Consider the following 14797-nt stretch of genomic DNA (forward strand, 5'->3'; position numbering starts at 1 on the left):
AGAGCGCTTGTATCAACTTCAGCGGCTTTTTAAACACATGAGAACTACTGCTAAGTTGCGAATCAAAAGCTAATGCGATCAAATTGATTAATATTGTTTGGAAGACAGGTATATATAGTTATGAGCACTACAACAATCACTTAACGGTAAATGGCTATTAACATTCACCATGAACGAAATTTTGAATATGTATATATTATAATATTAGTATGGCTAATAGCAACAAAATCGTAAAAAAAAACCGAAATACAAAATCAACATGAACTGCTCGCTAATTTATGCAAATTTACATACTTATTTTTGTACTTTTCGAGTCTCCAACTTATGTGGTATTAAAAGTCTCTCAAATTCGCTTCGCTATGTTATCGTTATTTTATTCATATTAATTTTCGTAAAACTAGTTAATCACTGATATGCATGAGTTGAGACGCTCTAGGGGAGTTGCGTGAATAAATTAAGTCTTCTTAAAGTGAGGTGGGTGAAGGTAGCACAAGCGCGGGTCGCCCATTCACCGGAAGCCGTCACTTCATTTGAAATGCCGCGGGAATGGCGTCAGTGTGGGCAGCGGTCCGCGCGACGGACGACGTGTCGTCGGTTGGTAAATGTATTCGAGGTATTGCCTGAGGTGTTCGACGTTGACTTGCTTTGCTGCTGGCGCGTTGCGTTGCGGTGATGATGGTGCCACTTTTGCTATGGCGGCAGCGACTTGTGGCTGGAACCGGTGTTGAGCTGTTGGTTGTGGCGGCGCTTGCTTAGCGAACTGTTGTTGTTGCTGTTGTGGTTGTGGATTGTATTGTTGTTGTGGCTGCCGGTGTTGCTCCAACCCTTGAAATTGTGTTTGTGCCGTTTGCACTTGTTGAAAGTGCTGCGTGGACGCGGCTTGTTTGGGCTCCGACACCTTAACAGGCGCTTTCGTTGTTGTGCCTGGAGCTCGCGTTGTAGGTGGTGCTTGCGTTGTTGTTGTCGTTGTCGCCACTACTACTGTTTTCGGAGTTAGCGGTGTTTCTGTTGCCTGCGACGCCACGGACGGCTCGGCTTCTGGCAAAGCGGGTGGCACCTCGGGATTCAAATCTAATATTGGCACCGCTAGTGGCTGCTTTTGCGACTGCTGATCCAATTGATATTGCGTCTTTTTAAGTTTTTGTGCTGTGGCTGATTTCGTTGGTTTCGGCGTTGTCACCTTTGTTGGTGCTCTTGTTGTAGTCGTTTTGCTAACTGGTGCCTCAGTGACCGGTGGTGCCGCAGTTGTTGTTGTTGTCGTTGATGTTGTGGATGTTGTTTGGGCTTCCTGGAACTCAGCATCAGAAAGTGGTGGTAATAAATCATTGAACGGCACCAACAGTTCTTGTGTCAGCCCTTCGGTATCTATCACAGCGACGGCCAGACAACAAGGAGCAAGGCACAGTGCAAAACAACCGAAAGCAACAGCAATGGCAAGTGATGGGTTTACTATCTGCAACAAAGCAAACAAGAGAACATAACATTACATGAGCATACTGTGCGTAGATAATGGTTAACAGAGTGGCTGGAAGAGGTCCGGATCAATATGCTCGAACGCAAATACTCGTATAGCCGTTGACCCCGTTGGGTGCACATTGAAACACATTGTAATAAAGAACCTTTGGGGTTTCAAGTTTTGAAATAGCTTAAAATTTTCTCGACAATAATATATTTTATACATTCCCTGAAACATATCAATTGTCCTTTCTTTCAAAGGGGCACGAAGCACGTTTTGAAATCTGTAATCCAAAATATCTTCCTTCATGTCACAGACTGTCTACATCTTTCGGCTAATTTTCAATAAAAAGAATAAGTTGATAATAAAACAAAAAATCTTGGAAAAAGAGACATTTGTGGAATAAATTCCTTCGGAAAATTTCAAATTTATATGCTAAAGAACCCACATATTGAACAACTAAAAATTTTTTATTAAATATCAGAAACTACCGCCTTGGCCCTGTACTTTTTTTATCACTGTTACTGCGCTGAACATGTTGTTTCCCAAGGCTCAGTTGGGAGCAAATGGCGAACAAATGAGACGCTTCCATTTATCTCGATCTTGTGCTAGCTTCTTATACTCTTGCTGAGTAAGCAATAATTACTACAAATACGAGCATATCAGGCTCTTTTGATATGTATATGATTGTAGATATTATTATCTGATATTTTCTAAGAAACATACCCAACAATTTCCCCTCGCGTAAGCAGCGAAAAGTCTGAATTTCCAATACTGATACAACTCGTTAGTACTCAATTTCTAAGCTCTCTCAAGTCTTGTTCAATTCTATCTCTTTCCTGTCGGGTCTTTCTACGACTGTCTAGTGCTAAGTGAGTTATGGCAGCGTTTTAATTACGAGCATACTGGATGCATGCAACTGAAGCTTTGCATGGACACACACAACCAAAAACATAGGTTCACACAACGTGTTTACATGTATGTTGCTACTGTGTACATTTATATCTGTGTTTGTGTATGTTTTGGTGCACTACTGAAGGAAAATTCCTGTTTTTGTAACATTTTCGACTGCCAACCGTGATTTATGGAGTGTGGCAGCGTTGAAATGACAAACCAAGTTTGCAAAGAAAAGTGACTGCCGAGTGGCTAGGCCAACGCAAAGATTTTACATGCGTCGATGAAAAGGAAATTAAATATTGTGCTTTTCAGGCACAACAGGCTTTGTGAGATTTATTTTTGTAGCACGCTTGTTTTCCCATACCCTGTACAGGGTATATTAAGTTTGCCACAGAGTTTTCAACACATAGAGGACGAGGACTCTTCAAAATGTATATGTAAATGTTCAGCATGACAAGCTTAGTCGATTTAGGCTTTTAGGTAGTGCCGATAGTCTATATATAAGCATTCTAGTCGCTCCATTTTTGAGATATCGATCTGAAATTTCACACAAGTTGTTTCCCCCCAAAAACTACTTATTTGAAGGAACTGCTGATATAACACTAATATAATATAATATATCTGCCATACCAAGTGAACGATCGGAATCAAGTGCTTGTATGGAAAAAATGTTTCATTTAGAAGAGTTAACTTCCCAAAATTTTACACGGGCTTTTGCTCAAAGTTCGAGTTCAAAGCTCGATTTACTATAAGATATAGCCACCATACAACTGACTGAAGTAGTGGATTAATTGCAATAATTTTTTTTTTTTTTTTTTTTTTAGTTGTAAAGGGTATCAAAGTTTCGTTGCAACCAAGGCTAACGTTTTTTCGACTTTTTGTTTTGTTCTTTTCGGGTTACTTGTTTATTTTTGGACTTGCGTTGTTAGATTTGTAGTTGAACGAGCGCAGACACTTCCTTGTTTTGGCGAAAATACGAGTATTTATCAAACATGTTTCACTGGCAATTCGATTTCGTTTATGGCGTTAATTATGCCATTTTTCAGTTTTTCCAGTTTTTTTTTTCTTTTTGATTTATTTTTACTTCCAGCTTCAAACGTGTATCCACAAGTGTATCCACAAACACAACTCACTCTTGGGCAGCTCATGATGTCAGCTGAATATTTTAGTAAGCGTTTAAGCTTTCACGCAGTTATCTCGATTTAGAACTGCGCTTAAATCAGTGTTTGCTTTTATTTCGACAAACACTCGTGTGGGAATTCCTCTGCTCGACCAGCGCGTATGCAAAGTCGGAAACAACTAAAATTTCAAACGCTCGCAACGCTTGCTTTTATAACGGCAGATCAGCTGTCGGACAGGGTAAAAATTTAATGCTGATTAAATCTTTTTGGACCGGAGAATATTCTTATTTACTTTATGCTAGTTTTCTCTTCATTTCTAATTTATTTGTTTTATTTTATTCTCATTCACTCTATTCGATCTTCCGTCTTTATTCTAAGACAAAGCGTTGGCGTCTATATTTACCACATTAATTATGTCAAATGCCAAATATTTAGACTAATATATTTGTGAGAATAGCAACAAGAACAAACATTAGAAAAAGTTAGCATGCAACTAAAACTTTTAAAGCCATTAACTTACATGCAAAAACAAACAGCCATGTTAACGCTCCAGCAACTTGAACTAACTTAGTCAAAAGCGTAGCTTTGTCTCACCTCTCGCTTTAATTAATTAAGTGCAAGAGTTTAATAACCGGATTAAGTTGAAGACCGGACAAACAAACAAAATCGCCTATGCGACGGCATTGTGTTGTGCTCACCTGCTTGACCAGCTGTTAATTGTAAGCTGAGCGGTGTGACGCCAGTGTGGCTACCCAACGGCCCTATTTAATTGATTTGAAATCTTCGCTATAATCATTCAGGCAATCAGCGCGAATTCGTCTATAACCCAGCAGCATGAAATTTTAATTGATTGAGGCGGTAAATATTTGTACATATATATAATATACTTGATAATATGATAATAGGCAAAATAAATAACATTTGCTTTAAAGACGCTTTAGTTTTAAATTTACACGCGCCAAACTTATGTCTTAACAACATCGCTGCAGTAAAAATTGTGAACCCGTTATTCGACACGAACATAAGTGAAGGTCTTTGCTAATGCTATTTTCGTCAAAGTCACACATTTTGTGCTTTTTAGCGGAAAATATCTGAAGCGTTGAAGTTTATTTATTTTTACTTTAGCATGTTCTGCATTCATATCCCTCTCTGCACCACATAGAGTGCATTCGCTAAACGTTAAAGTTTAACGTATCGCAAATAAAAGGGTTGGGAGCAAGGCTCTCTCTCTCTTAGAAACAAAAAAAAAAATGGTTTCTGAATCCATAGCTACCTTCCTTGAAACCAGTAATAATTTGCACCACCAACTTCAGATCTTTTGCCCAACTAAACCAATAGTAAACGGCAATCAGGTGCGCAAATGCCTCCCAATGTAATCATAATTTCCGATTTCCGAAATTAAAGATCTCTAGGCAGCAAGAGAAAACTTATTGACCGGAGAAAAATTTTTGGAAATAAAGAAAAAAGGAGAGACCGAATTCAACATTGTCTAATAACATTTATAGTATACTGAAAATTCGTACCTCAGGGGGCTCTGCATATTACGGCACATGCTTCTGTATGTAATTTTATAAAAGCTTGTTTCATTTGAATTCAAAATCCATGCTGATATTGATACTAATATCGTCCGAGAGAACAAATGAGGAGTAAACACAATTTTATGTGAAACAAAAAATTCCTAACTCTCTCTCTCTCTCTAAAATATTCACTTCCACATGTTTTATGAAGAAAAAAAAGCAAAACTTTATTTCACAAAGTTGTATGGGCACTTAGAAGACTCTAGAAAAGAACTCCAAACTACGGCTGTGGACAAGCTTAAGTTGATAATGTTGAAGCGAGCTTATAACAAGTTCCTTTTCTAGGCATATAACATATTTCTCTCACATGCGATGGCACATTTTTATATTTAAAAAATTTTGTGAAAAAATTCATATTGCTAATTAAATTAAGGCAGACATTTTTATTTTATTTATGCATATTTATAAACACTTATAAACACCGCGCAACGAAATGAAACTTTCTTCACATTTAATTAGTTTCCAGTCTTGAGAAAAGCTCAACTCAATTTGTATTCATTTGTTACTTTGCATTTTTATTGTACTTAATAACGTCTTAAATTTACTTTGAATTTCATAATAATTTCCAGAATTGTGCATTTCCTTAAGATGCGTCAGAGTTGCGGTGATGAAACTCAAACGTGTTTTAACCAAGTATCAAGTCCCAGTCAAACTAGTCCTATCGGAAACAAGAAAATGTCGAGCAAAATTTGTCGAATTAATATTTATTTCTGGTGACAGCAGATGCTAATAGCTTTAGCTCTAAAAATAAATACAGAATATTTTCTGAAATCTGTACACAAACTTGTGCACAAACTTGATTGTTTTGATTGATAATAATTCAACATAGTAATATTTGGTTAATTTTATTATTTTGATTTAATAGCAAAATAATATGTTTGTTAATATAATTCGAATACAATATTTTTTTAAGAAAATGTAGACAATCAAAAATGTATTCCTCTGCAGAAAAGCAGTTCCCTTCATAACTTTAAAGCTAGATCTCTCATACAAATAAGTTTATGCACATCCAAAGTTGGTTTGGTGATTCTAGCTATTATGACTGATAAACCAGTAGGGTGAGGGTGAGGACAATAGTGGGAATGAACCTTAAAAGTTGTTTGTCTGAATTCAAAAGCAATATCTGCAAATACTTCATATTCTTTATACAGATGATTACAGCGATTTGATGAATATACTTTGAGACATTAATTTCATCTCCTCCTATTTTAGTAATTCATGTCAGAATAAGCTGCAGTGGATATCATCTTTGAAATTTTGAATTCTTATGAAAATTACCAAAGAAGTGGCTTGGTGCAGATATATTTTGCAAGGAGAACACTACAACTGTAGACCAGTTTCTTTTTAAAGATAGTATTGATGAGCTCGGAAATAGTTATGTTCTAAAGAAACTAGGCTTTCAAAAGCCGACATCCGGCGAGCGAGGACATCCACTGGATAAGAGCAATTATTGAGAGATTTTGGAAGTAGATGGATAAGAAGATTTTACTTACTACTTAACCCTTAAAGGATTAACGGTTCCTTCGCAAAGTTTTTCGGTTTCGTCGCAAAGTTTTCGTGAAATAATTGTATAAATTACGTAAATGAAAATATCAAAATTAAATTTTTAGCTTATTGACACAATAGCCAATATTCACGTACAATTTTTATCTGAGTTCCATCATAAAAATGACGCTGGAATAATTCCAAAATTAATTAATCTGACTTTTGAATAGATGCGGATATTTCCAGCCTTCAGCTGTCAACATTCTATGTTTCTTGCTATTTTCGTTATCACATAGCACGCAAGCATTAGCTTAATACAAAGACAAAACGTGCAAATGGAAACCATAAATTATACGACACTTAAAATCAACGAACTTTCTAAAAAGAATTTTTCTACGAATAAAATACAGGAGAGATCGTAAGATAAAGAGTAAGCAAAAATTATAGTCGCAGCTATGAAGATTTTATAGCAGAATTTAAATTAAATAAACAAGTTTCAAAATCATTTTGAGTGCTTTAGAACAGATTGAGTCATATTAGTTACATTTAAAACAATAACCGTTATATCAAAAAACTCTACAAAATAAACCTCAAAAAAATTGGCAAAAATAAAATGTTTGAATTGAAAGTTCATTAATTGTGCAACTGAAAAAAATCAAGGTCAATTTGGTCAAACATACATCGACGCGCATGCGTTCACACTTCGCTGTTGCCTCTCGTGTCGAACATTGACTGCATCACACAAATGACTTTTCCGTAGCTATCCGCTTTCAAGTCCATAAAATAGTTAATTGCTGTCCAAATAAAAAGCAATTAGCCACACATAAACGATAAAGTTACTTGTTGAAGTTAATTAAAATAATTTAATTAAAATAATAAATTTTATATAAAATTTAAATTGATGTCAAATGTTTAATGATTTCTAAGCATTGATTCACATCTATATACCATGTACCTACATATATGCAATATATAATTTTTTTTTTTTTTTTGTAAATGAAGCTTAAAATCTCACCTTTCCAAAACTATGTGGTATGACACAATGTGTTTGTAGCACTGGAGATATACGACTGCAACAACATATATTGACAAAATACGAAAGGACTTCTTCGACTACCCAATACCTACACGTACAAATTAATTGGTATGTGTGGCGAGTTTTGTGTGCTGTATCAAAGCTTCAGCTCTTCACCAAATAAGCCAACGGAGTATTAGCTTTGACAACTATTTCGCAGCGGAATCACTGACATTATAGTCAAAAACACTTTCTCAATTTCCAAATGCGCAAGTGACGCTAGCAGTTTACCTAAACGCCAGTCAATGTCAGAACGCAGTAGTACTGTGATGCTTCATGCAATAGTTGGACAACAACATATCCAACAACAGCAGTTGCAGTAATGTGTCAATATATGATAAAGTGACCGTTAACTGCAACAGTTGTTACTGTACTATTCGCAAGGCAGACAAAAGCTGTCAAAGTTCCTATATTAGATCAGTATATAACACTTGCTTAAATAAGAAAAAATAAACATAAGGCTAGAATATGCACTAAGTCGCTCTTCGGTGCGATTATAAAAAAACAATATAATTAGCTTAAAAAATGTGCGAAATATTTTACGACAAAACAGCTGAAACTCCAATAATCAATATGCTATATATAAGAAGTATATAACTAGAATGTTAAAGGTGATGTAAAGCTTCTTTCAAGGCAACTGTAGACGAGTTGGGCATTCTTTCAACTTCTAAAAGTATTTAAACTCGCTTAAAATATTATTATTATTTTTTTTTTTTTTTAGAATATACGGATTTAGCTACGTCTTGCACTAGTTACTTTTGGACACTGTGCCGAATAGTTACGCCCGGCTAAACACTATTGGTTAATAGAAGAGAAAAGTAACCAAAATGGCAAGCATTAAAAATGCGTTTGTTTTGCGAAATTTCAATGATTTTTGTAGGTTTATCTTTTCTAAACTTTGTTGCCAGCCAATTCAATCATTGTCTGCCACAAGAGGCATGTGGATAACTGCTAACATGGACGAGTTTAGTACTTGCGAATGCCTGCTATGCTCTCCGAAATGTACATTTATCCGTTCAATTGATGAGTTTAGTCGTTTTCAATCTCCTCACTTTTGCTGATTTGATATTTCGTCTACGGCCGCCCCTACAGAGCAAGTGAAATTTTTCAATTTGTATTCTTCGTGAGTAGAAATAACGTATGCCCCCATGAGTATATATGTATGTATGTGTGTGTATAAAAGCTGAAGTAAAACGAAACTGAAAATTGCTAAAGTGTCAACAATAACAAACATCTTGTAGGAACGCTTGATAAAGAATATTACGTTACGAAATAAAGGCAATAAAACTAAACATAATAATAACAATGGCAATGCCATAAGAAGTAATTCGGCCTATGTCAAATATTTAACGCTAGACACTAAATATGTAGAGATGATCTGTTTAACTCTGTTCCCGATGACAAATGAACATTTAAGTAAAAATCGATGGCTTTGAGGAGTCGCTGAAAAGTTCGGGCTATAGTATCTCCTTACTGCTAAAGCCTCTCTTAAACAAAAAATGTCTAAGGATTTCATATATTTGTGAGATCTACGGGAAGCGTCTAGGCATATTGGCGGTTATACTGGATTATTCTTTTCTACTTCAAACCCAAATAAATACCTTATAAAAAAAAACTAAAAAAGTAATTATTATATTTGCAATAATTGTTCTTAAATTTTCTCAACATTGTTATATAATTGAGATAACATTCAATTTACCTTACGGTAAATTACCAAGACACACCATGGCAACAACTTCATCACTCACACTCCATTTACCTGACATATGATTTCAATCGTGATCCTTCGTTTGCGGCCATCAATATCAATATCATTCACACAGCCAGGTAGTCGCGTATGAAAACCTTACAATTTGTTTCCGACATCTTACAACAACAAGCAAACAAATTTTTGTAAGCATACATATGTACATATGTAACAGAGCACATATGTAGTCTGTCTGGGAGATTGTAGAAAGCAGCATGCTTTGTATAAAATTGCCAAATCACGTTCCAGAAAGTGGAGCATGGATGAGCGGTAGCCAGTTGTGGAAAGGGCATTGCGCACTGAAATCCATCAATTGCCACTTGGGAGGGGAATAGCAGCGCAACCAAACGGTAAACACGCATGAATTATTTTATTTTACTTGATTCAGGCTTACTTGTGTTCACATCATTTCCTCTCGAAATATATATATACATGTACATATATTAGTGTATCGAAATTTCAATGGTTTTCACTCTACATCAATACTTCTTTTATGAAGATGTGTGTTGTCTACAGCGGAAGCGTAAGTTTCAACGTTTTCTTTAACCTGACGATAATCAATGCATTGTTGTAGCGACTCCTCTAGGGAAAAGTAACTGTTATTACCGATTTAAAAAATGACATATTCATCAAGAGAGTTGTTATGATGTGGTGCAACCCAAGAGGATTAATGTTATGGCAGTAAACTTTGAGGAGATGACATAACTCATGTTAAGCTTGAATAAGATATACTTCAGGACTTCAACTGTTCGCGCGAATCTACATAAGCTCTTCGTTAGCTAGTGACTTTATCAAGCATCGCTTGGAAAAAAGAGCTGCTTAATCGAAGAATTGCTTCGGACTGGCACCAGGAGGGCCTTAGTCCAAGTAGTTTTTAGGGCAATTACTATGATCGTTTTAGCAAATAGCTGCTGGGTATGTGCTATTCAAGTGGTATCCTATCTCTGTGTCTAGTTTGGAGTTTATACTCCTTTGAAAGTAGTACAGATATATCGCACGATTCCATAGCTACAACGTTAAATAGCCGCCTTCTATAAGCAGCCTTTTCCCCGAATTTCATTTTTTTGGTTAAATAAAACTTAAAATCTCACCTTTCCAACACTACATGGACATCTATTGACAAAATACGAAAGACTTCGACGTTATTTTTTAACTGCATTGCATTTTTCACTCCTTTGGTATTAAGAAATGTGCATTATAACAATACACTTATAAGATGTCAATAAAATTGGAAGAGCATATATCTTCTTTGAGTCAAATTCAAAGTTAGCTATTTTCTCTCCCATAAGTATTTTAAATCCAAAAGCTAATAATAATAAATTATCTAATCGTCTACCTCTCAATAAAATGATGATTCAATTATTTTGCTGTATAATTTTTCAACTAAAAAAGTTCATGAGCCACAAGTATTGAAAAATTACCCCAAAGAGCATTAAATTGCGCAACATTGTGTGTTTATTGTTGTTTCATTAAAATTACACCACATAAGTCTCATAAAATATCTTTTTGTTATACATATCCACATATACTATATATTCCAAGCATACATCCGCACTGGAAGCATATTTGTTCAAAAGTTACCTTTGGCCAATATTACTACATCATTGTCAAGTCAGCTGTTGCACGCAGAGTACCAAGCAAACGAAGAATCTTCCTCGCACAATAATGTGAGACGCATTGTCGAAATTGCGAAGTGCGCCGTGCACCGTGTGGCAACTGAGTTACAAACATCTTTGGCCTAAACTGAAAACTTCCAACGCTTCGCAATGTATATGTGTGCCAAAACTTGAAAATCTGCATGCCACATTGATGGCTACATGCGGCACTTTGTCGCCTAAAGTAGCTTCCTGACATTTTTTAGTTTATCACCTTGGCTAAGAAGCATGCCAGGCTCCGCTTTGGTTATTTAAACTTTTCTAATCAATTTTAATTATCATAGATATGTATGTGCACCATGTTTGTATGTGTGTGTGAATTGAAGGAGGCACAGCGTGACAGTGTACACCTTGCTGGAACTATGTCAACATTGTCATTGCCACCTGAGATTTCTTGTTTATTTGTTTGCCACACATGTAATTTATGTCTGTATGTACATGTGTAAAGCTGTGAAAATATTCCAATTTATTAGAAGTGTTTGCAAGCACGTATACTTTGCTACCCCTAGAAGTTAAGTTTGTGGCATACACATACAAATATACAAAACTTTCTATTCTTACTCATGATCTTATCGGATTTTACCCTAAATTGGAATCCTCTATGCATTCGCAATTCCACAAGCAATTATGTGAGTACACAAAGCTGCTGATGAAATGGATTGCTGTGGGGACTACTATAGCATATAGCTGCCATACAAGTTGAACGATCGGAATCAAGTGCTTGCACGGAAAGCTTTTTCATTTGACAAGATATCTTCACGAAGCTTGGCATGGGTTATCGCCTAAGGCAACAATGCAATCTTCGAAGAAATTGTTCTGATCGTGTCAATATAGCATATAGCTTCTATACCAACTAATCATTCAAGATTCTTGTAAGTTTATTACCGACAAAAACATCAAAAAAGTTCACAAGATAATTTTGGATGACCGTAAAGTGAAGTTTTTCGTGATAGCAGGCACTCTATAGATATCAACTGAATTTGTACATTATATGATTCCAGCATATTTGGGTATGAGAAAGCTTCGAGCAAAATGGGTGCAGCACGAGCTCCCTTTTGACCAACAGCAACGACGTGCTGATGCTTCGGAGCAGTTTTTAGCGTAATTGCGAGTTTCTGCTTCGATATGTGACAATACATGAAAAATACCTTTGTCATTTCACTTCGACAGTCACAACAGTCGGCTGGCAAGATTATGTCGTCTATATTTGAAGATGCGCGTGGAATAATTTTTATTGACTGCCTTGAAAGTACCATCCGCAGCGAATATTTATATAGCGTTATTGGACCGTTTGAGGGCCGAAATCGCCGAAAAATGGACGCATTTGAAGAAACAGTGCTTTTTACGAGACCATGCTCCGGCAGCGATACCGAGGGATCCATGAATTGTGCTTTGAATTGCTTCCGCATTCACTGTATTTTCCAGATCTACCTTCAGTGACTATTTCCTGTTATCAACCCTCGGAAGAATGCTAGCTGTGGCCTATTTTAAAGTAAAATACAAATCGTGCTACAAATGGTACAAAAGGTTGGAGCGTCGTGATTATCAATATATCACCCTTGGAGGGAACTATGCAATATAAAAAAAATTGCAAAAAAATATGTTTTACTATGGTAGATCGGGGACCTTTTAATTGATTTGTTAAGTACAATACAACAAAGATACCGTCTCTGTCATAACCAAATTATTACAATTCTTAATTTGCAGCGTAAGATTGAGCATGTATTGTGTGCTTAACACAATTTTCTTACGCTGGTACTTTGTGAGTTCGCCATTAGTTTGGCAATGGGCAAAGACGAGACAGTTTTTTATTTTGCAGCCACCACCGAAATGTAAAGTCTGCAATTTATCACATTATATAGCGGATATTACGCTGCTAAAAACTTACTTGCTTACTTCATATGTACTACGAGTGTTTCTATTTAGTTCTCCACCCCTCGCTTTCACCCAGTGACCACTCAAGATTTCTGCAGCGTTTTATTAGTACTTTATATTCTGCTAATTTTCCAATATTTACTCAATATATTTCAGTGAAAATATGAAAATTTGTCTCTGTACCGACGATCATGATTATTCCTTTCATGTTGCTTGCACAAGATTGCTTAGTATTTAACTTCCGTTCGTTTACGGACTTTCTTATCTCTTCAAGTTCATTTAATTCGTGACGATTGCTACAAATCCGAGTGATGGCAGGGCATAGATACGTTTGGTTAAATGTTTGTGTGCGCTTATTAGTTGAGTGTTGAGCTGATAAAATCAACATTGACTTCTTTGAATATTTTGTGCAAGCAAAGCGGTAGCCAGAGCAGATGTGGCAAGTGGCAAGTGGCAGCTGCAAATGAACTCGGTGGCAAGCATGTATGCGCCGGACGTGAGGCGAAATTTCTCTAACCTTTTGAGCTAGTGTAATTTTTCAACAATTTAACTTTTTTCCAATATACTTCACAAATTATTCTGCATGCTTTCCCACCGGAAACTCACGGCTTACGTACACACTGCTATGTATATAGTACATGCATACATACCACCAAAGTCATTCATCAGCTGGTGCAACTCCTCTTGTGCAAGTTTAATGTTGAGCATATTGTATGCACCCGTATATATGATATGAATATATGTATGTGTATATGCATGTAGAAAGCTCTTTCAGTGATGCTTCTTAGGTACTACAATAATACATTGCTTGTATTTGAAGCACACTCATCGTCTAAAGCAATTCATTTTGGTGCACCCAACTGCATACTCTTATATACTATATACCATACTGTGTATATATGTACATTATCCATATATATGAAGTGTGTGTACACGTCGGTTGAAACATGCCTTGTGGCATGTTAAATTGCAGCAGCAATGAATTAGTAGCTGACCTGTAACATGCATTGACTAAGTTCCTGTTCACCCAATGCAGTTTTTGCCATGCACGAACACCTGCAGGATGCTGCTAGCTTAAGTGCTTACCTTTCCGCATCAATGCAGGCAGTGCCCGTCGCTTTAGCCTCTTGTTAGCAACTTACAATTGAGGCCCTCCACTACTGTGCACATGCTGCAGAAGACTTTGGTTACTCTATTTAATGATGGTCACCGCAAGATGGCTGCACTTGACGCAGCTCTGTGCTTGTCTGCAGTACTCAGAACTGTTGAATACGATAGTGGTGTGGATAATAATGAGCATATTAAAAATTTATGTTGCAATTTGAAGTACAAAATTTGGAAGCCAATAAAATACTTCGTCCACTTCGGAGTGGAAATTTGCAAGCATTTACTTGGAGTTGAGCAAAGTTTTGTTTGGATAATGCTTGCACAGAACCACAACTCGTTCAGTTGTATTTGACTCTCTTGTTTGAAGCTGGTTTTCGATAATTTTTGGTGTGGTCTTACAAGAATTCGACAGTCTTTGCCATGAAGTGCGATTACGAAAACGCAACTGCTGTCCGCTGAAAGACAAAAATATAGTCATTGAAATACAGCATTTGTCTTATTTCTACGTTTTACGTGGCTATTTGATTTTTGGAAAAGATTTAAGGTGGTAAATGTTGTTCTTAAATTGTGAAAGCAAGTACTTTGGCTCTTAATCTCCACAACAAGATAGCGATTCCGATATGCCTCATATAGTATGTAAATAGCTTGTAATCTTTATAAAAGACGTGAAGATTCAATTTTGTGTAAACAATACCACGTTGTGTAAATAAAATATATTTAAGTTAACATATCACAAAACAAATATAAAAAGCGAGTACGGTGGAAACAAAAACACAGCTGAAGCAGCATTTTCAGTTATTAC

The 14797-nt window shown here is 36.2% G+C and overlaps 1 protein-coding gene across 1 annotated transcript; it reads right to left on the reverse strand.

Annotated features, from left to right (window-relative positions):
* Positions 1 to 348: 348 nt before the first annotated feature.
* Positions 349 to 3652, reverse strand: LOC108973440 (putative mediator of RNA polymerase II transcription subunit 12). The gene is made up of 2 exons (XM_018940703.1): positions 3487 to 3652; positions 349 to 1453 (listed from the first exon to the last, which is right to left on the reverse strand). The coding sequence occupies exons 1-2, from the start codon at positions 3499 to 3501 to the stop codon at positions 527 to 529; spliced, it is 942 nt and encodes a 313-aa protein (XP_018796248.1). The 5' UTR covers positions 3502 to 3652; the 3' UTR covers positions 349 to 526.
* Positions 3653 to 14797: the final 11145 nt, after the last annotated feature.

This window comes from Bactrocera latifrons, unplaced genomic scaffold (genome assembly GCF_001853355.1).
Source record: "Bactrocera latifrons isolate USDA-ARS-PBARC rearing strain unplaced genomic scaffold, ASM185335v1 scaffold_48, whole genome shotgun sequence".
Lineage (NCBI taxonomy): Eukaryota > Metazoa > Arthropoda > Insecta > Diptera > Tephritidae > Bactrocera > Bactrocera latifrons.